The sequence below is a fragment of the Chrysemys picta genome, chromosome 20 (genome assembly GCF_011386835.1).
Source record: "Chrysemys picta bellii isolate R12L10 chromosome 20, ASM1138683v2, whole genome shotgun sequence".
In the NCBI taxonomy this organism is placed as follows: domain Eukaryota; kingdom Metazoa; phylum Chordata; order Testudines; family Emydidae; genus Chrysemys; species Chrysemys picta.
In genome coordinates, this window is record NC_088810.1 from 10,315,406 (window position 1) to 10,336,020 (window position 20,615).

At 50.2% G+C, this 20,615-nt stretch overlaps 1 protein-coding gene across 2 annotated transcripts; it reads left to right on the forward strand.

The window, feature by feature from the left end:
- The first annotated feature begins 5,541 nt into the window (after positions 1–5,541).
- On the forward strand, positions 5,542–17,621 carry LOC135976870 (interferon-inducible GTPase 5-like). Of its 2 annotated transcripts, none has more exons than XM_065574576.1 (2): positions 5,542–5,704; positions 12,352–17,621. In XM_065574576.1, exon 2 carries the CDS (start codon positions 12,392–12,394, stop codon positions 13,574–13,576), a length of 1,185 nt encoding a protein of 394 aa, XP_065430648.1. In that variant the 5' UTR covers positions 5,542–5,704; positions 12,352–12,391; the 3' UTR covers positions 13,577–17,621. The 2 variants fall into 2 exon arrangements, with proteins under 2 accessions (XP_065430648.1, XP_065430649.1); XM_065574577.1 differs by lacking the exon at positions 5,542–5,704 and adding an exon at positions 9,287–9,947.
- Positions 17,622–20,615: the final 2,994 nt, after the last annotated feature.

The window sequence follows — 20,615 nt, forward strand, 5'->3', positions numbered from 1 at the left end:
CAACTGCAGAAGTGTCATGGCAATGAACTGACGTACATAACGGGTACCTGAGCTACAGCCACTAAAGGGTCATGGTAACAAACTGACCTATGTGATAATAAGTTAAGATCATTGATACACTAACCTATGGAAAAAGACACTCCAACACTGGTAAGGGGAGGAAATACAAAGAAGGGAGAGGGAAGAAACCCCTACTGCATATGCATTAGACATGGTAACGTCAACATAAGGTATTGTAATAGTTGCATCCCAGCCTAGGGACGGTAGGAGAAGGAGATGTCGTCCTTGGGAGGTGCCAGAAGGATGGCCACTGGGTTGATGGAGAAGGTGTTGGTGATGAGGAAGATGATGGGGAAGGTGCTGGTGATGAGGAAGATGATGGCTAACACTTCAGGTTGTTCTGCAGGAGATGGAGTGAGTAAATGGATGTGCAGACAGATGTTCGGTACCATCTCTATCTACCTTGCTGTGTTGGGGTGTTTGTGACTGTGATAAATGTATGAATAAACTATAGTTGTAAATATAAAGATGCATGTAAAGATGGAGATTCCACCACCTCCCTAGGTAACCCATTCCAGTGCTTCACCACCCTCCTAGTGAAATAGTGTTTCCTAATATCCAACCTAGACCTCCCCCACTGCAACTTGAGACCATTGCTCCTTGTTCTGTCATCTGGTACCACTGAGAACAGCCGCGCTCCATCCTCTGTGGAACCCCCCTTCAGGTCGTTGAAGGCTGCTATCAAATCCCCCCTTACTCTTCTCTTCTGCCGACTAAATAAACCCAGTTCCCTCAGCCTCTCAGCGTAAGTCATGTGTCCCAGCCCCCTGATAATTTTTGTTGTCCTCTGCTGGACTCTCTCCAATTTGTTCACATCCCTTCTGTAGTGGGGGGACCAAAACTGGAAGCAATACCCCAGATTTGGCCTCACCATTATGGAATAGAGGGGAATAATCACTTCCCTCGATCTGCTGGCAATGCTCCTACTAATACAGACAATATGCCATTGGCCTTCTTGGCAACAAGGGCTTACTGCTGACTCATATCCAGCTTCCCGTCCACTGTAATCCCCAGGGCCTTTTCTGCAGAACTGCTGCTTAGCCAATCGGTCCCCAGCCTGTAGCGGTGCATGAGATTCTTCCTTCCTAAGTGAAGGACTCTGCACTTGTCCTTGTTGAACCTCATCAGGTTTCTTTTGGCCCAATCCTCCAATTTGTCTAGGTCACTCTGGACCCTATCCCTACCCTCCAGCGTATCTACCTCTCCCCTCATCTTAGGGTCATCTGCGAACTTGTTGAGGGTGCAATTCATCCCATCATCCAGATCATTAATAAAGCTGTTGAACAAAACTGGCCCCAGGACCAACCCCTGGGGCACTCCGCTTGATACCGGCTGCCAACTAGACATTGAGCTGTTCACCACTACCCATTGAGCCTGACAATCTATCCAGCTTTCTATCCACCTTATAGTCCAGAGATCGGCAACCTTTGTCACGCGACATGCCAGGGAAAGCCTCTGGTGGGCCGGGCCGGTTTGTTTACCTGCTGCATCCGCAGGTTTGGCCGATCGCAGCTCCCACTGGCTGCGGTTCACTGTCCCAGGCCAATGGAGGCTGCGGGAAGCGGCGCGGGCCGAGGGATGTGCTGGCCACCACTTCCTGCAGCCCCCATTGGCCTGGAATGGCAAACCACAGCCAGTGGGAGCTGCGATCGGCCAAACCTGGGGATGCCGAATCCTTTCCCACTCTTTCCCTGACCTTCTTCTTGTTGCTAACATACCCATAGAAACCCTTCTTGTTCCTCTTCACATCTCTTGCTAGCTGCAACTCCATTGGTCATTTGTCCAAGTTTCCACTTCTTGTAAGCTTCCTTTTTGAGTTTAAGCTCACCGAAGATTTAACTGTTAAGCCAGGCTGGTCGCCTGCCATATTTGCTAACCTCTCTGCACTTCGGGATGGCTTGTTCCTGCAGCCTCGATAAGGCTTCTTTAAAATACAGCCAGCTCTCCTGGACTCCTTTCCCCCTCATATTAGCTTCCCAGGGGATCCTGCCCATCAGCTCCCTAAGGGAGTCTAAGTCTGCTTTTCTGAAGTCCAGGGTCTATATTTCGCTACTCTCCATTCTTCTGTCAGTATCCTGAACTCAACTATCTCATGGTCACTGCTGCCCAGGTTGCCACCCACTTCTACTTCCCCTACTAACTCTTCCCTGTAAGCAGCAGGTCAAGAAGAGAACGACCCCTAGTTGGTTCCTCCAGCACTTGCACCAGGAAGTTGTCCCCAACATTCTCCAAAAACTTCCTGGATTTTTTTGCATTGCTGTATTGCTCTCCCAGGAGATGTCAGGGTGACTGAAGTCCCCCATTAGAACCAGGGCCTGTGATCTGGAAACTTCAGTTAGTTGTCTGAAGAAAGCCTCAGCTACCTCATTCTCCTAGTCCAGTGGTTTATAGCACACGCCCACCATGACATCACCCTTGTTGCTCTCACCTGTAAACTTAACCCAAAGACTCTCAACAGGCTTTTCTCCAGTTTCAAACTGGAGCTCTGAGCAGTCATACCGCTCTCTTACATACAATGCAATTCCTCCACCTTTCCTCTCGTACCTGTCCTTCCTGAACAGTTTATACATATCCATGACAGTGCTCCAGTCATGTGAACTGCCCCACCAAGTTTTTGTTATTCCAATCACGTCATATTTCCTTGACTGTGCCAGGACTTCCAATTCTTCCTGCTTATTTCCCAGGCTTCTTGCCTTCGTGTACATGCACCTTAGAAACTACCCAGTTGCCCTACTTTCTCAGTATGAATCAGGAGGCTTCCCGTTTTGTACCCTCCTCCTTGTGTTTCCTCCCTGTATCCCACTTCCCACCCCCCCTCCCGGTATCCCACCATCCCCCTGAGAACCTAGTTTAATGCCCTCCTCACTAAGGTAGCAAGTCTGCCTGCGAAGATGCTCTTCCCTCTCTTCATTAGGTGGATCCCATCTCTTCCTAGCAATTCTTCTTCCTGGAACAGCATAGTCGAAGAATCCAAAGCCCTCTCTCCGATACCACCTGCATAACCAGTTAGCTTTTACCTGTGGATAACCTTAAAGTTGGCATCACTGAGAAACTATTGCAAACCGGGTCTGTTCAAAAGAGGAAACTGTGGTATACTACCTCATGAATTCCATACATGAAGAGTGGGATAATTCACTAGCCTGTCTATAGTACAAACAAGGAGAGTATGGAGGTAATTCTTCTGATGTCCTGCAGTAAGCAAGGAGATTGGTAAAAGGAAGGGGTATCTTTAGGCAATAATTACCTTCCCCCCCCCCCACCCCCAGGACTGGGATATTGAGCGGGCAGTTCCACAATGCAAACCCTATAGCAAGGCCTCTATGTCCCTGCTCAAGTGGTCAATGGGTGTGGCACTGGGCCGGCAAAAAAGGGACTTGGGAAACTCTTTACTACAATAACTAGGCTCAATCAGTTTATTAATCAAAGATTATAACACAGTAAGTAACCTAGAAATTGACACTCGATTGTCAGAACTGGCTAAGTGAGCCTATCTATATGAATACCAGGAGCGAATGCCCACCAATTAATGGGGGCGGCTCTGCAAAGCACGGCACTAATTGTCACAGACCTGACTCAGCTATTATCGGTGTTAACTGATGGGGTGGCAAGTGCTACCCAAAGGGCAGAGTGGGGCGCAGCATGTGCCTTGGCACAGACAGTGCTTATGGCACACCTGCACCACATCTGGGAAGGGTACATGGTCTCCTTTACTTAACCCCATGGTTACCACCCGGTTCCCCTTACAGTGGAGCAACACTTGGACCATCACTTTGGGGTCCTGCTCACCTCAGCGGTGTTACTTTATGCCCCGCTCCAGTGCTCCAGCCAGGAAACAGGGTAGGGGGCTGCTCCATGCGGCTCCCGGAAGCCACGTCATGGCCCTGCTCTGGCTCCTATGCGTAGGGGCAGCCATGGGGCTCTGCTCTGCACGCTGCCCCCTGCCCCAAGTGCCACCCCTGCAGCTCCCACTGGCTGTGGTTCCGCTTGAGGTAAGCGCTGCCCAGAGCCTGCACCCCTGAGCCTCTCCCCGCGCCCCAACCCCCTGCCCAAGCCCTGATCCCCCTCCCGCCCTCCAAACCCCTCGGTCCCAGCCCAGAGCTCCCTCCTGCACCCCAAACCCCTCATCCCCAGCCCTAACCCAGAGCCCACACCCCCAGCCAGAGCCTGCACCCCCTCCCACACCCTACTCTGCTGCCCTAGCCCGGAGCCCCCTCCCACACCCTGAACTCCTCATTTCTGGCCCCAACCAGAGACCTCACCCCCTCCCTCACCCCAACCCCAATTTCGTGAGCATTCATGGCCTGCCATACAATTCCTATTCCCAGATGTAGGCCTCGGGCCAAAAAGTTTGCCCACCCATGATTTACAGCCTCCGGTTCAGGCCTCAAATTTGGCACCAGGCCCAATGCTCCAGCCTCTCTCTTGCTCTCTCTCTCTTTACTACAATAACCAGGCTCAATCAGTTTATTAATCAAAGATTATTAGTCAAAGATTAATCAGCACGATACAGAAGGGTATCATTGATCCAGGGAAGTGATACTGCAGCCTGAGCCATTCTAACTACTTTTCAGAAATTCCCCGCTTTATATTCCATGCTTGTTTACAAAAAAGGGAGAATGGAAATTGCTGTCTCCTGAGCATTTGTCGAGTTTCTTTCATGGCATCTCAATTTAAAAAATTGATACGTTGAAGATGTGTCAACAGGTCATCCTTTCATCAATCACAGCCAATACCTGTAACAACAAGTCTAACAGAGATGGCACTATCCTAGACGAACCTTAATGAATTAAGTTTAGTATCCTTGGAGTCTGTTGTATGAAATGCAGTTGTTCATAGATCCACGTGGGTCAGGGATTGGCTGTATCTGCCTGAGGTGGGGTAACTACAGTGCCTGAGAACAGTGGGGACGTTTTGGCAAAGTCAGTCAGGTTGTAACATCTCCAGAGCAGCACCACCACCTGCAGAGTTTCACAAACATTGGTTCAATCTGGATTCTCCAGTGGCCAACAGACAAAGAAAGAATTTTGGGGATAAATAACCTGAGTTTTCACTGACTCAGGGCCTCCTCTCAGATCCAGCAAATGGATGGGACCGTGGGGCCAAGGGTTCCCCAATCCTTAGGGAAGGGCTGCAAGGATGAAGCCTGCTGAGGCCCATAAGACTCAGGGCTTATTCTGAGCAAAAGCTGTTATGAGTTTGTGACCCCAGAGAAACCCGTGGGTGGGGTTTGAAGGGCTGCTCCCAGCCAGAGCTCAGCTCCTGTTGGAGTTGGGGGATCTCTGGGGAGCTTATTAGCATGTGAGTAGATTCTTCTATTGTTTTTAATAGATTTTCTCTATAATGTTTTTACTTTACGAATAAATGTGCCTGTTTAGAAAGAGCTGTGTGGTAATGTGACTGAGGCAATGACACTGTTTACCCCGTCTAAGGAGAAAGGAAACAGGCCTGCTAGGGAGTCTCTCCTGTAGGGCAGGGAGCTGCACAGCCCATCTGTGACCTGCTTCCTTCCTTTCGATATTAATCAGATCAATGTCTCAGTTCAGTATATAAGGAGGAGACGGGGGTGAGATCACACAGCTGGAGACTGGCCCATCTGTTCTACATCAATAAAGCTCAGAAGAACTGAAGAGTTTAGGGGCTAACGGTGAGAGATTCGTTTCTGGGTTGGGGCTTGTTAAACCATAGCTGCAACCAGGAGGGGATGAGGTATAACAGAGCGAGACATGCCTCCCACAGTGTAGTAGGGGGCACTGTGCTGGAGGGAGCAGGTCAGCAGTTAATTAGGGGGTGCTCTGCTGCAGGGTGTGGGGCTCCATAGGGGTGCTGTGCTTCAGGAAATGGGGTTGGGTCTCACTAGGGGCGCTGTGCTGAAAGGAGTGGGGTGTGGGGCTCAGTAGTGGAAGCTTTGCTCCAAGGAGAAGCTGGTGGGCTCACAGGGGGTGCTATGCTGCAGGGAACGTTGCCGAATGCTCAGCAGGGAGCACTGGGCTTCCGGCAGCAGGATGGAGGTCTGGGGGGGATCTGTGCTGCAGCGGTAGAGTCTCGGGAATCAGTTAAGGGCATCATGTTGGACGGAGGGGGTGGGGGCTCAGTAAGGGGTGCTGCGGTGCAGGGATCGGGGATGGGGGCTCAGTAGGGGGTCCAAAATTCCAGGGCGGGGGCTCAGTAGAGGTTTGGGGACGTCCAGAGGGGGCGCTGCGGTGCAGGGGGTGGGTAGGGCACATTTAAGGACTGCTGTGCTGCAGAGAGTGAGGTGCAGGGCTCAGTGCGAGGTGTTGTGCTGCACGGAGGGGTCAGTAGGGGTCATGTGGTGCAGGGAGTGGGATGGGGGGGCTCAGTGTGGGATGCCGAGCTTTGGGGTCGGGGACAGAAGAAGTTTGGGGATGTCCAGGGAGGAGGGGCTGTGGTGCAGGGCGGTAGGCAGCGATATATGAAATGGAAAAAAACGTGGTTAATGCAGAGTTCGGGTTTCCCAGTGATAGCTCCTGCCCTTCCAGAACACCAAGCTCAGCAAATCTCTGACATCTGAAAACGAGCAATAGAGATTGTTAACCCAAGGACCCCCACAGCGCCACAAGGGCTGGTAACAATTGATTAGTCCCCTGATCTACAGAATGCAAAAGTCCTTAGCTTAGTCAAGAGAGGGAAAGTTTGAGCCATTGTCCATCTGGCCAAGCCACTGCAGTGAGCCAGCCGTGCTGATAAGGACTCCATTTCTATCTCTGGCCCCCAATCTTTGTCCTGAGGGGCGTGTGTGTGTTTGTGCGCACGCGCTCTTGGGTGTTAGTTGTGAACATCCTGGTCACTGGGGCTCTCGTTGCTTTTCCACATTCTCCACTGATACGGGTCATAGAATATCAGGGTTCGAAGGGATCTCAGAAGGTATCTAGTCCAACCCCCTGCTCAAAGCAGGACCAATCCCCAGACAGATTTTTGCCCCAGATCCCTAAATGGCCCCCTCGAGGATTGAACTTACAACCCTGGGTTTAGCAGGCCAACGCTCTTCCCCTTCAGCCCATCCTTTAATGACCCTTTACCATCCAGCCTGTACAGTCACACATACACCTCAGGTCTTCTGTCCTCTCCAAAGACTCGGGAACAGCTTTTTAACCCTTTACACTCTGTGCATAGCAATGCAAAATACAGAGGGAAACTGAGGTACGCATAGGAATCATAACAATATTACCCAAATCCGCATTTCATCACAGGGACTTAATACTGAATGAGAGGTGATATGTAGGGTAGGGACAGCTCATGAAGAGCCTTAAAAGTGAAGAGAAGCAACTTATGTTTTATACAATAGAGAAGATGGTTGCAAAGACGTAGGATGAGGGATAGCTCAGTGGTTTGCACATTGGCCTTCTAAATCCAGGGTTATGAGCTCAATCCTTGAGGGGGCCATTTGGGGCAAAAATCTGTCTGGGGATTGGACCTGCTTTGAGCAGGGGGTTGGACTAGATGACCTCCTGAGCTCTCTTCCAATCCTGATATTCTATGATTCTATTAAAAGCCTCATGGGGAGAAATTGTCATGAGTAAATTATACCCCACTTTGTTTATTTTGCTTTATGCTCCATTTTTCTAGCTTTCAATTAGTAAGAAGAAATTGTTCTGAGTTTATTCTTTGCTGATTGTATTAATGATTGTTCGAAGGACAGCAGTTCCATGGCTGTAATTATTGCTTTATCCCCTTGAAAAAGATTCCATGTGCTTCTTATAAGCATAACATTTTTGGTGGAGAATTGCAGTGGGGGAACAAGGTGAGATGCCGTGCTTGTTGTAAGAATATAAGAGTCTGCATAAAACAAAGTGATCGATCATTATAGAATTTGGTGTGCGCACCCTCGGTCGTAGCGAGCCGAGTAAAATAGGAGGAGAACTTAGAGTTTCTCGCTCTAACCCAGCACTGGAGTAAACTGTGAAGGATATAGGAGTCTCAGGAGGTATTTTCTGTGTGAGACCCAACTCTGAAGGACATAGGAGTTTGGGCAGTAGTATTTTTTCTGTGAGTGATATTGTTGTGATCTCACTATTTTGAGAGAAATGTTTAAGAAAAGGGACCAGGAGGGGTGGGGGCTAGTTGAGGAGCTCACCCTCCTTGCTAAATGGGTAGTAGGACAAAGCCTGTGCCCATGGGAAAGGACGGTTCAGTGAGGAAAGCAGGATTGGGTCCAGACAAGCAGGCAGGCAACAGATAAAGAGACTGGAAAACTTGTTGGGAGCCCTGAGGGGCAGAGGGGCAGGAGTAAGGGAAGCAGTAAGTCCAGGCATGGGGAATTCAGATCCCTGGAACAGTACCTGAAATGGTGATTTCTGAGCTGATGAAGGTGTCATTTTGGAAGATAAACAAGTGATTTAAGGACAAAAAAAGAAGTTAACTCTGCAGAGCCTGGAGGGGATCAAGCAGCTGAATGTTGTAAAAATTTTGGAGGCAAAGAAACAATCTGATTTAAATCATTTGACTATGAACAATTTAATCAAAGTTTAGTTTGGCCAGAAGAAGACAGGTCTGGAGCAGAGAGGTAGATCTTTGAGTCCTTAGCCTAGACATGACAGTGGAATTTGTGTTTGTAAGCACAGTCAGAATGAGCTCTCCCCTGACATCTGGTGGTGAGCTGTGGAAAAGGACTTCAGGGGCTGATCTCGTTTGCATGGACACACCCACCCTGCCTAGCATGATGGGACTGCTTGCCCAAATGGTCACTTTGGCTGCTGTGGGATCCCCAGTCTCTTTGTTATCGGGGCAGGAGTAATAAAGCATTGTTATCCTGGTTATGTGAATCAAGGACAGTGGAACTGTACTTGGCACTTTAAGATGGAGGGCCTTGCCCTCAACTTAGTAGCACTCGCTAGGAAAGCTATGTGGGTTCCAAAGACAAATGGATTGAGAGTGAGGTTGGTGATAAATATGGTCACAAGAAGGGTGTTGGTAGTCTCAGGGTATAAAAGTAGATCTAGCTTTGATTCCAATAGGAGTTTTGTTATATGTTGCAAAACTGAAATCATTGATGTTTAGATCTGAGCATTAGACTAACTTTGGGCTACACGTTCTGAGTGTATTAACACTGAGGTTTCTCTACTAAGAGTATCAGAGGGGTAGCCGTGTTAGTCTGAATCTGTAAAAAGCAACAGAGGGTCCTGTGGCACCTTTGAGACTAACAGGTTAGTCTCAAAGGTGCCACAGGACCCTCTGTTGCTTTCTACTAAGAGTGAAATCTCTAAAAGCTGTGTTAAGTGTGTTTGTGTGGCTGAAAATATACTGCTGAGCAGCTAGCAGAACCCCCATGAAGAGGTGTTGGAGATGCAAGGAGGGAGGGGTCTAAAGCATGTTTGTATTGTGAAGGGAACAAGCCAGCAGAAGGTGAAAGGTTAAGGGAAGTAGAAGAGGGGATCCAGGTGGTCGCAAGGGAGATCAGGGTATGGGAAGGCAGAGGGAGTCAGTAGGCAGACCGCAGGCCAAATCCAGCCTGCCAGATGCTTTTCAGGCTGAAGTCAATCTGGGGCTGGAGCCGTGCGGAGCTGTGCCCGCTCCCCAGTGCAGGACTCCTCCAGCAAGGGGCTGGCAGTTGGGCCGGGATGCGAGACACAGTGTGTCAGCCGCAGCTTCACTGGCAGCAGCACAGGGATGGGAAGGGGGGAGCAGCAACATTTCGGGGGGGACGTCTCTACACCCCCCCGAGGACAGCCTCATGTGTCTCCACTATGCCCTGCCCTGCCCTGCCAATCAGGGAGCTATGGGGTCTGACATGCTCACTCTGCAGCCCAATCAGAGGGCAGCACTGTTGGGGCCCTAATCCAAATTCTTCTCCACTTTCTTTGGAGATGGCAGGGTCAGCGGGCCTTGGAGCCACCACTCGTGGGTCCCAGGCCTACTGGACAACAAGGCTGGTAAGTGCCCAACTGGGTCCCATGGCATCCCCTTGTGCTGAGACACCAAATGCAGCATCCCCTCCCCGCAGCCCCACCCCAGCTTTGTGCCCCCCACCCCCAAGTGGTCCCCAGAGTTCCCCACCACGGCCTCATGCCCCTCACCCCAATCAGTCCCTGGAAACTCCCCCACCCCACCCACGTGTCCTCCCCACACCCTGTACTTCAGGACTGGTTCCTGGAGTCCTCTCCAGCCCCACCTCCACCCCCACCCCAACTGGCCTCTTTCCCTCCCCAAGCAGCCTCCAGTCACCCGCTACTGCCACATCCCGGCCACCCACCATCTTCCCATGGCTGCTACATGGAGTCTCCTGGGTCCCTCCTGCTACCAATAGACTCCTTGATGGATGCAAGGGGCAGATTGGGTCATGAGGTGAAGGACTGGGAGGCACCAGGTGGGAGAGGATACATGCACTATGGTTTCAGTAGCAGCAGGCAGCCAGGCAGGTGGGGGCAGGAGAAGGCTCTAGGAGACACAGCGTGGCCGATGGAGTAGCTACGTAGGGATGTTCCTGTTCCCCTTATTCTAATAAAGCTCCTTGTTCAGAGCTAGCAGAGAGCATCTCTTGCTGAGACTCTCCCCCATCCTCATGGATCAGGGAGGGGTACTGGGATCTGGGAGCTCCATGTAGCAGGGGCTTCTGTGAATCCCTTTTTAGGCTCCTGACTCTCGCCAGGCATTGTGTGAGCCTGGGCAGCTGACTCGGGGCTGTGAATTCACAGGGTGGCAGGTCACATAAGTTAGGTGCTGCAATGCTGAGCCTGGCAATGCCTAACTTCCCCCTTGTGAATCCTGCCCTTCGTGCACATTCTTTGCAAAGAATCAGGACTGCAACAAAGAAATACCTGATTCCTTCATCAAGGTCTCCTGCTAATGGAAGCAAGTGGCAAGATCCCAAATATTGGCAAAACTGTTTGGGCCAAAAAGGGTAGCAAGTGCATACTGGCAATCACCATTAAGAAATGTTGTAAAACTGATAAGAAATGGAGACATTAAAACTACAAAGTATTGGAACTTTTTGCGCAGATTTGGTGCAGAACAAGTTCATATGAACAGAAAATCAACTTTTTAAAGTGTTGAATGGGTTGCCTCAACTGATTGTGGGGATTCCTTTACTAAAAAATGTATAAAATTCGGGGGTCTGATTTTTGGCTCACACATACTCTACATATGCTAATGAGGCCAAGAATGATTAGAGCTAGGTCCCCCTTCTACTTTATTTTTTAATAAAATAACTTATCAATGAATAACACATTTAAAAGTAGCCACCCTTCAACAAAATCTTCAAAAACAGACTTCAAAGAGAAACCTCAGAGCTGCAATTCATTTGCAAATTTAACACCATCAATTTAGGCTTGAATAGGGACTGGGACTGGCTGGCTCACTACAAAAGCAATTTTCCCTCTCTTCGGATTGACATCTCCTCATCAATTATTGGGAGTGGACCACATCCACCCTGCCTGAATTGGCCTTGTCAACACTGGTTCTCCACCCTTCTCTTCATGGAGGACCACCGAGAGCGGGTTCGGGCTCCGGTGAAAAAATTTTCGGGACCCCCCAGCAAGGGCGGACCGGCTAAACAGGGCTGACGAGAGGGCAGGGGGAAGCCAGGTCCCCTTCCGGACCGCCAGGCCCCCGTAATTTGTACCGGCTTTCCCCCCCCCGTCGGCCCTGTTTGCCAGTATATATCTATGCCTGTATTTTCACTCCATGCATATGGAGAAGTGGGTTCTTTCACAAGAGCTTATGCCCAAATAAATCTGTTAGTCTTTAAGGTGCCACCGCACTCCTCGTTGTTTTTGTGGATACAGACTAACACGGCTACCCCTGATTCTATGTAGTACATGATTACAAACTAAAAGCAACAACTGTACTTTCTATACATGTCTCTGTGGCTTCTTTCAAAGTAATCACTGTAGGGTGGTATTGTAATTGCTGTGAAGCACCATTCCACTGGAGATCTTTGGTAGATCATTTCCCTGCAGCTCAGCTGGGGTAGAGGGAAGAGATGGCAGGGTCACTGCAGTTCATCATCTGGTCATGCTAGGGACAAGCTGCAGTGTGTGTATGGGAATGTTTTGAAAATACAGTGTACTGAGCAGGTGGGTTTGAACTGAACTTAACTGTTGCTTTTCCCCCCTTTAATTTAATCAAACATCCCAGAGCATTTGCTATTGCTAAAGGTTGGGTGTTTGCTTCTAGGAAAATCAGCCTGTGTTAAACTTTATTACAACCTCATACAGTTAAAATTGATGTCAACATGAACCTTTCCCCCAGCCAGTCGCAGGTTCTGAAGGAAAGGGGTTGATTTGATTTATCCTGATAAAAATAAATCACTGGAATTTTTCTTTTCCTTTTTCTAAGATCTGTGATAAGAGCAACTGAGCCACCACCAAAGGCTGCCATGGCTGGTAGACTCTCCAGAAGAGAAATTGAAAAACTGAAGGCCGTTGTTGGGAGAGGAAACCTCACGGCAGCAGCTGCTGAACTTCAGAAGAAGCTGGAGTCATTAGAAAACACCCCACTGAACATCGCCATCACGGGAGAGTCAGGTGCAGGGAAATCATCCTTGGTCAACGCCATCCGGGGCCTGCATGATGACGATGAAGGAGCTGCTGAGACTGGGGTGACACAAACAACGATGGAGCCAACGGCTTATCCACACCCCAGACTCCCAAATGTGACAATATGGGATCTGCCAGGTACTGGGACACCGAGCTTTCAGGCAGACAAATATCTTAATCAGGTAAAATTCAACAACTACGACTTCTTCATCATCGTCAGTGCTACGCGCTTCACTTCCCACGACACCACCCTGGCCCGTGAGATTCACAAGATGGCGAAGAGGTTTTACTACGTGCGCTCCAAAGTGGATATTGACTTGAATGCTGAAAAAAGGAAAAAGAATTTCAATGAGGCGAGAACCCTGCAGGAGATCAGGGAGGACTGCATAGAGAACCTGAGAGAAGCAGGTGAGGCCTCCCCGCGGGTTTTCCTGCTCTCCAGCTGGGAATTGGCCAACTATGATTTCCAGCTCCTGCAGGAGACCCTGGAGAATGAGCTGGATGCTCAGAAGAGACACGTTTTCATCCTGGCCATGCCCAACATCTCAGCAAAGATCCTGGAGAAGAAAAAGGCTGAACTGCAGGAGTATATTTGGGCAGTTGCCCTATTGTCATGTGCTATTGGTGCTGTTCCTGTTCCAGGCCTCTCTCTCGCCTGTGATGTAGCCATCTTGGTTTTTCACATGAAGTGTTACTGCATGGCCTTTGGCTTGGATGATGAGTCTCTCGGTAGACTGGCTCAGCAGGTTGGCAAGCCTGTTGCAGAGCTGAAATCTGCTATCAAAAAGTCTCCACTGGACTCAGCCATAACAAAAGAGTTTGTATGGACTGTACTTTCCAGAACTCTCTGTGGAGCACTGATGGTGGTGGAACTTGTTCTGAATTTTGTACCAGGCCTTGGCTCCCTGGTAGGGGGGGGGATTTCTTTCATGACCACGCGCTACATGCTGCAGAGCTTTCTGGATGAGGCTGCAGAAGATGCTCAGAAAGTTCTGACCAAGGCTCTTGAACCCAGAGCTGAATAGTCCATATAATAGCACCAAGACCGGCTATGCATGCCCACAGAAAACCAGACACACCTGGTCCAGCCCTGTCAGAATCTCTAGACGTGGGTGAGCCCAGCCAAAACAAAACGACACCCTAAACTGACAAACAGCAGAGAGACCGACCAGATCAGATCAGACGGGATTCTGGTGAATCAAAGAATCATAGAATCTCAGGGTTGGAAGGGACCTCAGGAGGTCATCGAGTCCAACCCCCTGCTCAAAGCAGGACCAATTGCCAACTAAATCATCCCAGCCAGGGCTTTGTCAAGCCGGGCCTTAAAAACCTCCAAGGAAGGAGACTCCACCACCTCCCTAGGTAACGCATTCCAGTGCTTCACCATCCTCCTAGTGAAATAGTGTTTCCTAATATCCAACCTAGACCTCCCCCACTGCAACTTGAGACCATTACTCCTTGTTCTGTCATCTGCCACCACTGAGAACAGCTGAGCTCCATCCTCTTTGGAACCCCCTTCAGGTAGTTTAAGGCTGAAGGTAGTTTATCAAAAGCTTGTCCCTTCCACCAACACTATATGTCAGGTTAGATGGTTTCTTTTCAGGCAAAACTAACTGGGATGGAGCTGGTCTCTAAACTAGGAGAAATATTCTGAGAAGAAGACGATGCCCCAGTATCTCTGCTTGGCGCACTCACCCTGGCCTCATGTGAAACAGAGTCTGTAAGTAACCCCTGTGAAGTCTGGTACAACTGCATCTTCAGGGCTAGATCCATGAAAAGGAGTTAGGTGCCATTTTAACCCCCCAAGTCCAGCATGGGGCACCCTGGGCATTCAGAACACCACCGCTCAGCTGCCACCTGACCCTGTAGGTGCCTAAAGTCCCTCGACAGCTACATTTCCACCATTATAGCCCCCAGGTGCCTACGTTTCTGCCAGTGAGCAGGCACACAGCCGCATCACACCTGGGAACCTGCCTCACGCCGACACCCCAGAGGGTTCCATTCCCTCGTGTCTGGCCTGCAGGGCCTGATCCAGGAGTGTTCTCAGGACACACCTAACCCCACACAAAATGGATGGAGGGGGAGGTGGCTCTCAGGGATCAGGATCTGCAGCAGAGCAAGTCTCTGGGTAAGCTAATGAGCACAGTCAGCCTGTAGCAGGCTGCCTAATTGGCTCCACGGCTGATTGGCTGGAAGAGTCGACAGAGCAGCTCTCGAGTCCAGCAACAGCAGCAGGTCAGCAGCTGCTCAGAGCGTTCACCCGCGGCTGAGATGGCTCCTGCTCATTCCAAGCCTTGCTCCTGCCTTGGACCCAGCCTCGCCTCACGCCAGGTAACCTGGTTCTGACCCTCGGCTCCAAATCCTGCCTTGGACCCAGCCTCGCCTCACGCCAGGTAACCTGGTTCTGACCCTCGGCTCCAATTCCTGCCTTGGACCCAGCCTCGCCTCACGCCAGGTAACCTGGTTCTGACCCTCGGCTCCAATTCCTGCCTTGGACCCAGCCTCGCCTCACGCCAGGTAACCTGGTTCTGACCCTCGGCTCCAATTCCTGCCTTGGACCCAGCCTCGCCTCACGCCAGGTAACCTGGTTCTGACCCTCGGCTCCAATTCCTGCCTTGGACCCAGCCTCGCCTCACGCCAGGTAACCTGGTTCTGACCCTCGGCTCCAATTCCTGCCTTGGACCCAGCCTCGCCTCACGCCAGGTAACCTGGTTCTGACCCTCGGCTCCAATTCCTGACTCCGGCTGTGACCCTGGGCTCTGGCATCTGGCCTCTGACTCCTGCTCTGACCCTCAGCTCCAATTCCTGACTCCGGCTGTGACCCTGGGCTCTGGCATCTGGCCTCTGACTCCTGCTCTGAGCCTGGGCTCTGATTCCTGGCTACTGATGCCTGCTCCAACCACTGGGCCTGATCCTGCTCTAACTGCTAGGCATGGCCACCCATGTCCCAGTCACTGACAGTGGTGGCGCCTCTCTAACAGTTTAGTGCTTCAAGCACTCTCCTGGGGTGGGAAAATCCAATTGAAATCCTCCCTCCACATGGGGGGAATTCACGGTGTACTAGACGGATTAAAATATTTTGATGAAATGACGTTAAATTGAGAAGGAAAGTCAGCTAGAAGTTGGTAATGCTTTGGGCAAGACACTGTGAACATTATGCCAGGGTTTGCTGAGGGGTGATCCTGTTAGGAAAATGAAGAGGTTGCATTCGTATTGAGTTTTTTTAATTAGTGATAAAAGTAAGAAGTAAGGATAATATTTTCCATCAAGCGCGCTCATGTTACCACAAATACGTGAAATACACCTGGGCTGGGAGAGGCAGGAAATAAAAGGGGATGAAACTGAAAAATGTCTGATAAGAACAGTTGGTCACGGAGTTAAATAATCAGCAATGTAGCTTCTGGATCAATGCAGCACAGGCCCAGCTCAGCCACACACAGAGATCCTGCCACAATTGTAAAATAAGGAGACCAGGATGGCAGGTTTATGGAGCTGCTCCAGCCTGCCGGAGAACAACAGTTCAAGTGGCTCCATGGTCCTGCAGACTGGACTGTTCCAACACATTCAAACAATGTGGCAAGACTTTGTATAAAACTCCATTTGAAAGTTAAACATTTCAGCAGCCAGCGAAGTGCCGAGGGCAAACGGCAGCTTGGCCAGCACAGCGTGCAGTGGTGATCGGAGTGCATTGCAAGAGGGGCCCATGGAAAGCAATCTGTGAAAGGAGGTTGCTGAGCCGAGCTGAGCAGCAGGTGTTCACTGGCTGTCCCAGAATGGTCGTACTCCTGGCTATGGCCTAATTTGTCCTACACAACCTGATGTGACACCAGGAGTTCTGCACAAAAGAGACTGGAATTTGAGACCCCCATGTAAGAACTCACAAGACGTGCCTGTGGTTGGGTGGCGAGAAGACACAAGTTTCATTTTGGTTGGACATTTCCAGCCTTCATCACAAGCCTGGGTCACCGTTTGATTGGTCCATGCCAGCTTCTCCAAGCAGAGGAACCAAATTGAACTCACAGCAGAAAGGGGATAAAATGGCCTGCCTCCTTCAGCACATCACTTCCTGAAAGCCGAGAAAAGGAGAAGACCTGGGAATCCTCACTGCGGGTGACATTAAGTACCCTCAGTTAGGCACCTTTAACTATCTCTCTCTCTTTTCCAGCAGCTTGGGTTGTTTGTTAGCACATGCGGAAAAGACAATGTCCGTCCTACACTCCACCTGTGTTTGCAGTGTCAGCCCTGCTGTGATCAGTAACGGAGCTGAAGGCTGACAGTTGAGCAAAGATTTGGTAATAAGTAACATACAGCCTTTCTCTTTGGCAAGGACCCAGATCAGTCACTTGACTCCTTCCTCAGCTGGGTACCTCATTACTAAGGACATGTACATGCTTGTGTAGGTGGTGTATAGATTGTCACAGAGTTAGAGCTTGTGCCCTTGTTTTGATAAAGTTTGTTGTAAAGTAGCTTTTAAATAGAACTCGTTACAAGTCCTGAACACTGTTTATCCCCGTAGTTAATAGCTGCGCGCTGCCTGTCGAGTTCTAGGTGTACACAGACATCAAATAAGACTTCGTGTGAAAGCCTGTCATAAAAAAATAGATGTTCTTGTTAGGTGGTTAGGAGTGTTTATCTGATCCTGAGTTAATATAACTGGTGTGAATATTGGTGAAAAGGGGTAACCACAACAGATCCATTGGGAAGGAGACTATGGTGGGTTGGCATGTGAGGAATTGCTCAAGTTGTTTTATGCATTAGCCTAGAATTGTTTTCCACTGTTGAATCAAGTAAGAGTGGAGAGTTTTACTAATGGGCTTGAGTGTTTTCCTTCTGCTTTAAGGACTTGGTCAAAATTCCAAACAAAGTCAAAGGATAATTGTTGAATGGGAATTTTGCTGCTTTCTGCTATAGATGTGTTATGTGATTCTTAAAACCTGGATGGTTCGCGTGTGGACCAGTTTTTCCCGTTTCTCTCAGTCCAATCATAAACCAGTGCTACTGTGCATTATCTTATATTATATACTCTTGGCTGCTGTTGATAAGGGTAGCCAATAAAAATGTAAAATCAAATCTGAGTCCTTTTCTTTTGTTAAGCAGTCAATATCCAAAGCCCCCTAAGACAGACGAGTTGGGTAATCAGCTGAGCAATTAACTTAACCAAGGTTTTATTTGATCCCTTCCTTTCTTACATGTTCCAGGAGGGAAACACCCTCTGTGAATTACCCTGACTGGCCACCAGGTGCTGATCCCAGCCCGGGGCCAGGGAATGTTACCTCACTAGTGATAATTAGTGATAAAGGGGCAGGGGGTGTATCCCACAGATGAATCATGAACTCTTATCATTTCATGGTCGCCTTCACCCAAGCTGCCTTCCGCCTTCAAATTCTCAGCCAGTTCCTCCCGGTTTGTCAGACTCAAACCCAGAACAGCCTCTGCCCTAGTCACTTTCTCCACCTCCTGTAATAAAAAACTTGTCTCCAGCGGAGCAGGTCACTCGCTCATGGGAACCTGAGCTCCCACAGCCGATCAAGTCACTCACTCGCCCTGTCCTCTGCCGACACAGAGTCAGCTCACCCCAGAGACGTTGGGCTCTGCACCATGCGGCTTCTCCAGGAACGGCTCCCAGATGGGCCAAGACCCCTACCCCTGCAGCCCCTTGTCCTCATTCACATCTCCTGCCCGTGGGGATCTTGTGAGGGCGGTAGGACAAGAGCCCTGTTCCTGCTGGATTTAGGAGAGAGGTGGTTGGGGGCGTCTGAACAGGCGAAAACCTGGAGGAAGAGCAGGGACATATTCCCACCAGTCACTGCTGCTCCATGGGAAATACGCTCTGTGCATCCCCCCAACTAGCTATGAGCTGTCACTGCTGCTCCCATGGCAGGCAGGGGTGGGTGGAGGACACACTCTGTGCATTATCCGAACTGGCCACCACGTGTCATTGCTGCTCCAAGGCTGACACACTGCAGGATGGCGTGAAACGGAGCAGGTTCAGTTCCAAGGGTCAGATTTCCAGACGGGTGCAGCGCACAGCAGCCCCCCATGAGGAACAAGGGGAGCTGCTGGATGCGGGTCTGTTCGGAAAATCCAGTGAGAATTGTGCGTCTCATGAGCATGGTGTGGCCGCCCCTGTGGCCCAGTGCCTTCCCTGCTGTGCACAGCGTGGCTGGGCTGAGACCTCCCCTCTCAGAGCATCTCGTCTCAGCTCTTAGGGCTGGTCTACACTGGCACTTAACAGCACTGCAACTTTCTCGCTCAGGGGTGTGAAAAAAAATACCCCCCTGAGCACAGCAAGTCTCTGGGAGCTACGCCTCTCATGAAAGTGGTTTTTTTCTGCTATGACTACACTAGCAACACCATTAGTTGAATGGAACAGTTCATTCAGTGCTTGTGCCTGGGACAGTCGCACTCAACAGCACGGGCACAGAAGTACAGTGTTCCCCTGACAACCAGTGCGTTCTGGGACTCTGGACAAATGTATCCCTGAGAGCCCAGCACCATCTCTGGGAGCAGGGGCTTGTGCAGAGCGCTGCATTATGGGAAGGAGTCAGTCAGTAAGATGGGCTGCCCCAAAGCCGGTGGGTGTGTCCATGCAAATGAGATCAGCCTCTGAAGTCCTTTTCCACAACTCACCACCAGATGTCAGGGGAGAGCTCATCCTGACTCTGCTTACACAAGTCAGACCAGAAAAACATGAGATTTTTTTTCCCAAAACCCACAAGTTTGGTTCAAAAATCATCATATATTTTTGAAAGGATAATACTGAGGTCTTTGATGTTCTGGTTGCTCAACTCCCAATGCCTCAGTGCACATGTGAGAGACAATTACTGTGGCCCGCTCTCACACATGCACACATGACTCTGGCTCTTGGGGCTGCTGGGTAGAAAGGAGCTTCTAGCTTCTCCCCAGACCCCCACATTATAATTCATTCATTTTCTGTCCCCTGCCCAGCCCCAAATCTGCCCCTCCCCCAGGCCATTAATTGCACCCCCCCACCCCCCAGCCCCATATCAGCTCTGCCCCCCAAGTCCCACTGCTGCTCCGCCTGTTGCTCGGGGGGGGGGGGCGGTCTTCTCCCCTCTCCCCCTCCCCTACCCAAACACTCCTCTGCCTCCTGAGGGGAAGGGGAGGGTGCTGCCTGTCTCCTGCAGCAGCTCTGATTGGCTGCCCTTCCCCAGGAGGTGGGGCAGTGGGTATTTCTGACAGAGCAACAGTGACACCTGGTGGCCAGTCTGGTAATCTTTTCTTCATTAGCACAGCAGTGACACCCGGTGGCTAGTTAGGGTAATGCACAGAGTGTATTTTGAAAGTGGAACAGCAGTGGCTGTGCATTGCATGGTACTGCTGCTTCATTAGGTAACAAAATCTGAATGTAGAGCTCGGACACTGGGAGCCAGGACTCCTGGTTTCGATGTCTATAGCTGTTGTGCAATCTTGAGCAAGTCACTTATTTTCTCTGTGCTGCACTTTTCCCCCTGTGAAAGGGGGAATCCTGCTCCTTTGAGGTCTATGGCACAAACCCCACTAGCTCCACTGGGAGCAGCGCTGTGCCCCGAGAGGGCTCACGGGGTTAATTCATATGTAGAAAGCTCTGTGGTGAAAGGCTCAGGAATAGCTCATTATTGGGCAGTAATTCAAGGGCAGTGGGAGCAAGACAAACAGTTCACAAGACAGTGAGAAATCGTGTGTGAGGGGAGAGGAGACCTTAATTTTGTCTTATGATTTAAGAACAAACCTGAGTATGTGACTGGGAGATTCTTCCCCTGAGACTCAGGCAGGTTTCTGTGATTCCCAGACCACCCTGGACTCTCTTCACTTTCCTGCCAGGTGTTAAATGAGGTGACTGATGTCTGTCACGTGTGATTTGGTGCCTCTTATCCTCTCTTTGCGCTGTGTGTGCAGTGGGGTGGTTTGTTATGGGAGGTGTCACAGGCTGGCCGGCCCTTTAAGGCAAGCCAGGCTCAGCCTGGCCTGGGAGCTAGCAGCGAGCCCCCCGCTGGGGGTGATAGGGTGACTTAATGAGAATTAGTAACCTCAACTAGGCCAGGGCCAGGAAAAGACGACACA